Source organism: Pyrus communis, chromosome 16 (genome assembly GCF_963583255.1).
Source record: "Pyrus communis chromosome 16, drPyrComm1.1, whole genome shotgun sequence".
NCBI classification, from domain to species: Eukaryota; Viridiplantae; Streptophyta; class Magnoliopsida; order Rosales; family Rosaceae; genus Pyrus; species Pyrus communis.
The window spans coordinates 13,168,130-13,179,221 of NC_084818.1; the positions used below are offsets into that span (position 1 = coordinate 13,168,130).

General features: G+C 36.6%; 1 protein-coding gene across 1 annotated transcript; it reads right to left on the reverse strand.

Moving 5' to 3' along the window:
• Window positions 1-940: 940 nt before the first annotated feature.
• On the reverse strand, window positions 941-2,186 carry LOC137721480 (BON1-associated protein 2-like). Its single transcript, XM_068460573.1, has one exon. It carries the CDS (start codon window positions 2,133-2,135, stop codon window positions 1,596-1,598), a length of 540 nt encoding a protein of 179 aa, XP_068316674.1. The 5' UTR covers window positions 2,136-2,186; the 3' UTR covers window positions 941-1,595.
• Window positions 2,187-11,092: the final 8,906 nt, after the last annotated feature.

Sequence of the window (11,092 nt, forward strand, 5' to 3'; positions counted from 1 at the left end):
AAACCAGCAAGCGAGCATGGACAAGCTTGCGGCTTCAGTTTTGGAGAATGGGTGACTTATTTGATGTGAAATACTTTATGTTATAAAGGCTTATTATTTTTCTCGTCTGGAAACAGGTGATGTTCATAGGCAGCCATTGAGGAGCAGCCTGCACTGTATCCGCTTGAACGGTGTAGCATTAGAAATGCATGCCGAAAGGAAGAATCTGGAGGACATCTAGAAGGAAGGACGTGGTCCAAGCTGTTATCGCTGGCAGCTGGCGGCTGGCTGAGGTAAGGTCCCACTAAACTTGATCGCAATAGTTGTTTATTTAAAATACAGTAACGATATTCTTACCATGTTTTATACCATATTTATATACCACCTTATGTGGCATCTGATGTGAACAGCTACATCATTTAAAAAATAATGTTAGGAATGCCATCTTTTTTGTTAGATGTTGTAAATTACATGATGTGACTATTAATGGTTAGACTTCTTTTTTAATGATTTAAAAAAGAAATCCAACGATCATCTGTCACATCGTGTAGCTTATAAAATATGATTTAAAATGACGTCTCTCTAGCATCACCCTTTTAGTTATTTTATTTTTTAATATTTCATTATTTGGAAGAGATAATTTTCGAACTTAAAACATCTTTCAATGACTTTGGAGAGAAATACCACCAAAACAAATCAATTCATTAATGGCTAGTTCGCTTTGGTTTGTTTGATTAAGCAGTTAAGCAAATATTCTTAGGGTTTGTTTGGTATCCTATTAAAAAAATTTCATCATTTTTCAAAATAATTTTTTTTTAAGAACATCCCTTGAAAACAATTTTTTTTAAGACTCAAAAACTTGTTTGGTATGAAATTTATAATTGTTTTAAATCATAAAACTTAAACTGGTGTTTTTAGTGAATAGGTTATTTATTTATTTATTTATTTTTTAATTTAGTCTCGAGATTAGTTTTTTAAAATAATTCAATCAAATAAGTTTTTAAAGCCTAAAATTTAAAAACTATTTTCTAGTTAAAAAAAATTGGATTCAAATAGAGCAGCCTAGTTTTCCATCATCTTTCAAAGAAAATTTCATACTACGACGAACGAATGTTTACTGAGACTAAAGAGAAGTTGGAAAAATATAGGAGAGAGATAACGGGTATGAGATCAAATCTAATTCCTGCGTGTTTAGGTATTAGACTACAAGATTAAGATTATAGTGGGAATTCTACGTACTCTTTTAATCAAAACAAAAACAATCAGGTATTTGTAATTTGTAACAATGAATTCAATTGTAGCATAAAGATTACCAAAAAAAAGTGGGCATAAAATTTTGTTCAAGAACACAAAAGCCATTGATTTGGCATTCTCCTTAACCAAGAGTCTAAATTTCGGGAGTATTTTTTCTCGTGACTTTTAAGTGAAGATGATGCTCACCTCCTTTAAATGATTTTAAATTTGAAGATCTGTATAGTTAATAGACACAAAATCTAAAAATTTAAGCTCATTGGTGGTGAGCAAAAATACACCCAATATTTGTGTACAAAAATCCGTGAGCAGAACCCAAAAGAAAAAAAAGCTATATTGTTCTTATTCTTTCAGCAGGTGGATCTTCAATAATGTTTTTTCTGATAAGAACCATACCAAACCGGAACTCCTGCCGCAACGCCGCCACCAAAATTATTGTTCTCAGCCACCGGAAACCCCATTCTCGAGTGAGACGACGTCGTTGAACTTGAACAAGCGTAAATCTCCGGAACCTTCATTCTCACAGAAATATTAATAATCCCATTCCTCTCCCCTCTGTTATCCCTCAGTCTGTAACTCAAAAAATGCAGGTAACCCTCCGGCACGTACCCACCTACAAAATCCGACGCCGGAATCGTCGCCGTCCCGACCGTCCTGACGCCGTACGACGTCTTGCATTGGACATCTACCGTGATGGACCTCGAGTGCGCTGGCAAGTCGAGCACGAGCTTCTCGTTCCATCGAGGGTAGGCGCCGCCTTCGGTGTCCATTTCCGTGGTGCAAAACTGACTGTTGGTGTCGGGCCGGACGGTCACAGAGGAGTTTTTCTTGATGGGTTTTCGATCTAATTTCAGATTCTCGGCGGAGATAACCGTGATCTCGAGCGTCCGGGAATTGGCTGCCATGGTGGATGAATTGGTTGTGCTAGGGGACTTGTAAGAGCCGTTGAGTGGAAATAGGTGCGGGTGGGGTTATATATAGGAACGGAGTGTTGAGGGAAGTGTGTGAGAAAGGAGAGAGCAACAGCCACGTGGTTTCTTCTGTGGAATTGAAAATTAGACTCTGAAATAAACTCGCGCGGCAATGGGGACAAGTGTAATTTGGTTTTTTAGTTGACTTTGCGCCTTTTACTCAGTTTTTGAGATTTTTTAGGAGAGAAATTTCCATGTAACTAATTACGTCATGCCTCTTACATACACAAAGAAACTTTTCCAAGTAATTCATTCTTTCAACTTATTGCGGAGAGATTTTTAGTGTGATTGGAACAATGATGGTATATTACGTGTTATTATACAAATAGTAGGATATATGTGTTAAAAAGTTAATAACTTAAAAAATCAAAATTTTCACCACTTATGTAAAAACACATGGTGTACCATTCATATTCCGATCACAATAAAAAATTTCTCCTTATTGCGGGGCTAATTTTTTTTGGAAATAAGGATGTATCTCTGTTTTTATTTCTCAAAAATAGCGTGGAGGAATTTTTAAGTACGGCTGATGCATATGAACATGCTCGCATAGTACAGGTAAGCCCCGTTATTTATTTACTAGTTCTCATGTGGATAAACTAAGCAATAATATTTTTATTTACGTTGACAAACATGTTCACATCCCTCCTAACTTAGCTTATTGCGCGGTGATAAGAGTTGGAAACTTGCAACATTTTGCGGAGGAAATCCAATTATGGCGTGCTGCGTGGGTAGAGAGTTATTTCTGGTCATGCTTGTAATTGAATCTTCATGATTTCTTAAGAAAATCCAAGCTCTTTTTGCTTTGTTGGGTGAAGCTTTCATAATTTCAAAAGTGCCATTTTCTTAATTATTTTAAATTATAATAAATTGTAGATTATTATGTAAAATAAAATAAAATATTCAAGAATAAATAAAGAATAAAACAAACAAGAGGCTATAGTGTTATATAAATTGAAAAGTAAATTGCTTATTATTTATATAAACATTGAATGGAAATTGGCGTGGAATGTGATTGAAGTTTCTTTGAGTAAAATAATGTTGGGCAAATTTAATCTAGCAGTCAAAGTAAAATTATCATCTTGTTCACGCTTCTAACGCTACTCCATCTTTACATCATGATGCTATCATATTCTATTAATTTCTTGTTAACCATTATCCCAAGATTATACTATATTTAACTCGAATACTCTATAATTAATCTTGTCTATTGACTGGGGAGAAACTATTGTCCAAACAATATAACACGTAAAAAGATAATGCTTAATCACAATTGCAAAAGACATCAATTTTAGAAAAGACGTGACGTTGAATATGAGTATAAACTCATCAAGTGACCAATCTCAAAATTACGTTTGTTAGAAACCCAAATATAAAGCTAAAATGACGAGAAGAGAATCACGTACAAACCAAAGCATTTTCATCATAAAATTCCAAATCTCGATTGGTTTATTCAATTACCTCTTGTAGTTGTAAATTGAATGTTCACGACTCATTTCCTTTGCATTAGGAGTAGGACTTACACAGAACGAATTTACAGTAACTGTGACGGTCAGTTTCATTAAAACAATAACATGTATGTAAGCTTCTCAACACATAATAATATACTATTGAATCAAAACCATACACAATGACGAATCTGTTCACGTAAGTTGTTATTCTTGTATGGTTCATGGCATGTGTCATGTCTTAGAAATGCTTACCACTTTTTAAAACAGAGATTCTTTTCACCAGTATTGGCCATCCTCGTGCAATGCGCCTCCATAATACTTTGTTTTGTTGACGAAGACCGAGTTTTAAATTTTAAGGAAAATGGTGTGCCTTTAACATATAGTTGTATCGCACAATCATATCACGTCAAGACACGCACATTAGCACAGTACTTTGAAATTTCTCCGGCAGAATGTTTCTGCGTTTGTTGAGGATGGTGACGAGGAAGTTAGGTGGACAACTCTTTGACTATGTCATTACATAAACTTACTTTCCAATGAGCTTTGCCTCCAACTCACATATCCCAAACCATATGCGTCCTTTGTATGTCGTCAGCTTCATTGCGTAATCACCTTGACGATTGAAATACCCCTAATTATATCATGCCCCACATCAACACATTGATCTTGTATGAACTACTTTCTTTAGTGGCAAGTAATACATCCTCCTTATGCCAACAGGATATGGAATTGGTTGAGTAAACTGCTTTATCCAATTTGACCGAGCTTAAGTTTCCCTTATACTCATTTTATTTTTAAGATAGTTGCTTGTACTTATAGTTGTCGTCAATGAAATAATTTTTATGTGGTCCGTATAATTTCTTCGAATGTAAATTTTTTAAGTTAAAATTTCCGTAAAATAAAACAAGTAATATACAAAAAATGAAGTTAACCTCAAGTTGTAACAATGAACAAACCTGTCGTATTAAATTTTGAGATTGCATGGTTGGATGATTTTTTTTTGTGACTTGTGTATAGATGAACTGGTGTATTAGGGAGTATAAATTTGGGTTCAAAACTTTTGGGTTGAAGATGGTTTAACCTATGGGCGGAGCCAACATAGGCTAACAGTGGTCAACTGACCCTTGTGGACTTCATATTTTTTTTCATCAAATTATGTTTATATTTCGTAAAAACTTATGAGAGCTGCAAGACCCATCCACAACCTTATTTTTCCATCCCATCTTATAATCTCACCCCTTATAAAGAAAGTTTAAAAATTAAAACACTCTTCTCACCCACCATATTCCTAAAATGTCCATCAATTAAACTATTTTTCAAAAATTAAAATTTCAAATGATTCTACATAAGAGTGTCAATGTTGAATCATAGTAAATTAACTGAGAAGATTTGAACATAAACATGGCTGCCTTGCATTGAAGAAGAACACAAGTACAAACACCAACCTTTGAACTTAAATCGGAATTAGTTTTTCCTTTCAAAACATCGTCCAAAATCATTGGAAACTCGGTGCCAGTTTTAGGTTTCACAACATGCCTTCTGCAGTTCAGGTCGGGAATTGGTAGTCCTGCACATCTGTAATGCCCAACCTCACAAGGTCTTTGATCCATGATGTCCGTATTCTCCAATGGAACAACTATTACATTTGAAGATCTGGTGGTATTTAACAAAGAAGAAGGTTTGTAATCAACATAAAAAATAAAACAGATTGGGTAATTTTACACTTTAATCAACTCCCTCGTGAAAGGTGTAAGACTTACAAGTTGCCAAAGAAAGATAGTGTGTTCTCTTCATGTTCTTTAATTTTTTTCAGTGTTTTAAAAAACTCCGCTCGAGGCACTCCTAGGCGGCCTTGGAGGCAGGACTTCACCATTTTCGCCTCTGTTTTGTGGGAGTGGGCAAAATACTCGCCTAGGCTCATCGAGGCACGCCTAGGCGCCTGAGGCGTCAACTGGGCGTCCCTTTTTCATTTTTAGGTTGCAGAAATTTGGATTTCTTTTAGTTGTAGGGCTGTTTTTGAGTTGCAGACCAAGAAACCAGCGAAGGAGGCGAAGGAGATGAAGGCGACGACTAGGTTTTTAGGCTGAGTTTTTTTAAATTTAAAATTTTTGTCTTTAAAGCTTTATGTGATATCCTATCGTGAGATTTATTGTATATTATTCTTAGTAGTAATGAAATTATCAAAATGCTCTTGAGATGCCACGTAGGCCATCCACGTGGACCTCGATCTTCTTTTCACTTTTCCACTCTTATGTTATTATTTTCAAATAGTACTCATTTTTACAGACACATGGCCGCAGATGGAACTCAATTCGAAGTTATAACGAAGAAGTTATATTCAAAACAGTGTAAATTTATCAGAGATAAATTTAAAGCCTAAAAACTGACCTCATGCAGCGTGCATCACTGCTTGTGCTGGCCTTGTATGAAACAAATAATTATTTTGAGGTTTTAAAATGGGAGGCAGATTGTCTGCCTTTTCTGTTACCGTGCCCTTCCTATTCCTGCTTATTTGTGTGATCACGGTTAAGTCATTTTAATATTTTATATTATTTTTTAATAGAGATAATAAGACAAAAAGTAATAAGAATATAAAATATTAACGTGACTTAACCGTGACCGTACAAATATAAGGGAATGGAAAGGACACGGAAGGGCATACAATCTGCCTCCTTTAAAACCCACTCTTGTCAACGCACATCCATCAGACATCATTCTTTTCCTTTTTAAAATATATTCTCTCTCTTTCTCTCTCTCTCTCTCTCTCTACTTACACACTCAACCATTATTATATTCAACACTTCACTCATCTTCTACCATTAATTCTCACGCTTCACATCACTCAATCCTTCTCTTTATTTCCACTTATCTCCCTCACATCTCAACTTTGCCTCTCCCGTAACTCTCTCTCCCTCTGCAACTCATCTTCTCCCTCTTGGCACAACTTAGACAGCCACCATACCACCTCCAAACGCAACCCAAACTCAATGAAAAATCACCTAAGCTTCTAGACCCTATATTCGAGAAAATAAGAAATCTAGAGAAAATAAGGAAACCCGGCGAACCGAAGTCCTCCATCTCAGTAAGGTGAACCTCCCTCCTGTAAAGCTTAATTTTTGGACTTTCTAGTGCGTTTTACAAGCTTGCATGCAAGTTTCTGTGTGTTTCGAAGTGTGTTTATCTAACCCATCATTTTTCCGACGAGTTTGTACGATTCTCGCTCAGAACCCGGCCAAATCTCGTTGGTTTGGTTAAGTTGAAGGGGTAGGACGACTTCCCACTACCCCTGGGCTACGGGTTTGAGCTTGCATGCCCAAATCCACTTCGAAACGGATAAAAATGGAGAACTCTAACTCCGCCACTTTCAGGTCATTTTCTAATGATCTCCGACCAACTTTTGGCCTTGAAATAGGTATAATCTTATTTCTCTCATCCTAAGCTTCGTTTTGATATATTATTGGCAAATTTGAATGTGAAATGACTCTGGACGGAGCGTTTGAACCCTCCCTAGATTTTCAGACGAAAATTTGCAACAAACAAAACATTTCAAAAACAAAAACAAAAAAAAAAGCCCAAAACCCGATCCATGAACCGGCCCAAAACCCATGACCCTTTAACCTTAACCCGGATTTGCGAGATTGACCCAGATCCATTTCTTAAGACAAAAAAAAAAAAAAAAAAAGAGGATTCACGAGATCGACCTAGATCCATTTCTTGAAAAAAAAAAAGAGGGCCTAAGCCCAAACCTTTGGATCATGCTCCATCTTGGCCCATTTTCGAAATGGACTCAAAATATTCTGAGAACATTCTCTGGAATATTTTGAGAATATTTTCTAGAATATTCCTTGTGTTGACTTTTTTAAAATTCTCTCAGAAACCCTCTTAGGCTAATTTCAACGCACCGAGTCCCTTTTTGACACCCATTTAGTGAAATTCTAAACCTTCCTTAGCGTATTTTGACTTTTTAGGGTTGACCATTGACTTTTTACAAAATTTGCTCGAACCTTTCTTAGCGTATTTCGATGCTTTGATTTTGAATCTGCCATCTATTTTTCCAAATTAAATCGTTTTAGTTGAGTTTTACTAACGGTATCTAGCCCACCATTTTTCCGGCGAGTTTGTAGGATTCCCATTCAAAACCCAGCCAAATCTCGTTGGTTTGGTTGAGTTGAAGGGGTAGGGCGACTTCCCACTACCCCTAGGCCACGGGTTTAAGCTTGCATGCCCAAATCCACTTCGAAACCGACGAAAACAGAGAACTCCAACTTGGGCCGTCACTTTCGGGTCATTTTTCGATGATCTCTGACCAACTTTTGACCTTGAAATAGGTATAATCTTATTCCTCTCATCCTAAGCTTCATCTTGATATATTATGGGCAACATTTGGTTGTGAAATGGCTCTAAACGAAGCGTTTGAATCCTCCCCTGATTTTTTGACGAAAATCTGCAACAAACCAAACCTTTTTTTTAAAAAAAAAAAAAAAAAAAAAAAGCCCAAAACCCATGACCCATTAACCCCAACCAGGATCTGCAAGATCGACCCAAATCCATTTCTAAAAAAGAACAAAAAAAAAAAAAAAGGAGGCCTAAGCCCAAACCTTTGGGCCATTGTTCCAACCCGACCCATTTTCAAAATGGGCTCAGAATATTCTGGGAATATTCTTTGGAATATTATTTGGAATATTCCTTGTGTTGACTTTTTTTGAAATTTTCTCGGAAACCTTCCTAGGTTAATTTCGATGCCCCGAGTTCGTTTTGACATCCATTTAGTGAAATTTCGAAGTTTTAATGTAGTTGACCACTGGGACGTCTTAGTTGACTTTTTAGGGTTGACCGTTGACTTTTCATAGATTTTTTTACAAAATTTTCGACGCACTGATTCCGAATCCGTTCGTTTTTCCAAATTAAATTGTTTTAGTTGACTTTTACTAACGGGACCCAATATTATGCTTAGGTGAAATTATTATCGAAGACTCCGGCTTTCCTAGCTCAAACAGATGTGGCATCGTAAGTAACCGTGAGTGGGTCTTTTCGTTTTTGCGTATATATATGTATATGTGATTTTTCTCTGACAACTACTTTTATATATTATGATGTGACATGCCATGTTTAGCTTTACAAATAGACTTTATGTACACTTTATGTTTTTAATATTATTTGTGAGCATAAACTTGTCACATGACATCTTTGCGTGTTATCTGCTCATTACTACATGTTTGCACGGTGTCCCTTAGTTGTTTCTATTGTCCTAGGTCAAGGACCAACTTCACGTGTAGTTCACATGCACCGTTTACATTCGCTTTGGATTCAAAGTTAGGTGTCAGCCTGTCCTTTTGTGTGATGTTGTGGACTCGTATGTAATGCAACTAGCGCAGCTCACGTGATATAGTACTAGAATGTAAAACCTACACCCAACCTATTCCATTGTTTGAATATCTTTGCAATGGCTTTGTGTGTCTACATAAATTAATGAGTATTGATTTCTTATAACAACGAATTGAGATTTGATGTTGAGATACCTTGTTGTTGTGCCTGCATCCTTTAGCTCACTTATGATGCATGGTACATATTATATACTATTATTATAATATTTTTGGGAAACCATATACTTGTTTTACATCGAGGGGTTACACTTTTGTCCCTACTTTTCTTTCATTGCAATATATCTATGCTCTGACATCACTTGTGTGATATGAGTTCAATCCTGCTCACATGCTCACTCTAAATTAGTCTCTTTTAGGTTTTAATTTATTCACATTTTCCACATCACTACACTTTATGGCTTCGTCACTCTTCGGGTGTCGGTCAGCACATTGCGATTCTTTATATTACCCGGAATCTCCTTACTCTTCACTTTTTGCTTTTAATATTTATTTTCTCATATACAAGATACATATTAGATAACATTTTTTTCTTTCTTTCTTAAATGTGCTTATGATTGCCTGGTAGAAAAAACATATTTTTATTATATTTTTTAATGTTATATTATTCTTTTTTCTAAGTCTTTATATTCATTCTTATTTCTCTTTTTCTCTTTATAATATATATATATATATATATATATATATGTTTATAGGCATTTACTTAAGCAGATGCTTGAATATTGATTAATTTGATTGCTTGATTAAACTTGGTTGACACACCCCGACACGGAATGTCCACTAGGATCCCAAATCGAGCTGTGTTGGCCGACACTTGGAAGGTGACGAAGCCATAAAGTGTGATAGTGTATAAAATGTGAATAAATTTGAACCTAAAAGTGTCTAAATACCAGAGTGCACTACGAGTGGGAGCGAACACATTTCACACGCGATGTCAAAGCATAAGTAAAGTACAGTAGTGTGGGTAAGAATCATACCCTTAAAAGTAGCCACCAATACTAAGATTAGTCATATATCCTCGTCGATACAACTAAAGTGTGAGTAAGCAATAAAATCAAGCTTCCCAAAACTATTACCTTTCTAACAGTAATAGCCCCTCACTGTAATTCCCTTATCGTTTTCTATAGGATAGTACTACACACACACACACACACAATATATATATATATATATATATATATATATATATATATATATATATATATATATATATATCCACCCATGCTCAAAAATGGCCAAACCCATGGGTATGCTATGTCCATAGACTCTACAATGCATTAACAAGTAGGCCAAATGAACTTAATCAATATAAAATGATACATCAGCCGGAATCACCTAACGTGACCCGTATGACTGTACTCATATCTCATCAATCAATGCTAGCATATAAGTCGGGAGTCACCTCTAGTGACCTATACGACTTATCCATATCTTATCAATCATCCCTGCACACGAGTCGGAACCACCTCTAGTGGTCTGTATGACAGGATTGGGTGTAAATAAGTACGCTCTAGTGCTACGATCACGTGAAGACTGGGCGAATAATCGTGGGTCATCTACGAGTCGGAACCACCTATAGTGGTTTGTACGACAGGCCTGTGCACCTACCTTGAGTCCAAGGTGAACGTAAGGTACGGAAGGTGAACATCACGTGAATGACTGTGCCCTGGCCACGAGCGGGAGCACTAACACCGGGGTGCAGGTATCCATATCTCATCAATCAATACTCACCTATAGTGACTTGTACCACTTAATCTATAGCTTATCAAACATCCCTACACACGAGTCAGAACCACCTCTAGTGGTATGTACGATAGGACTGGGTGTAAATAAGTACGCTCAAGTGCTACGATCACGTGAAGACTGGGTGAATAATCGCGGGTCACTTACAAGTCGGAACCACCTATAGTGGTCTGTACGACAAGCCTGTGCACCTACCTTGAGTCCAAGGTGAACGTAAGGTACGGAAGGTGAACATCACGTGAATGACTGTGCCCTGGCCATGAGCGGGAGCACTAACACCGGGGTGCAGGTATCCATATCTCATCAATCAATACTC

Coding starts and splice junctions, on each gene's coding strand:
- LOC137721480 (XM_068460573.1), bottom strand. CDS start 2,135: ATGGCAGCCAATTCCCGGACGCTCGAGATCACGGTTATCTCCGCCGAG.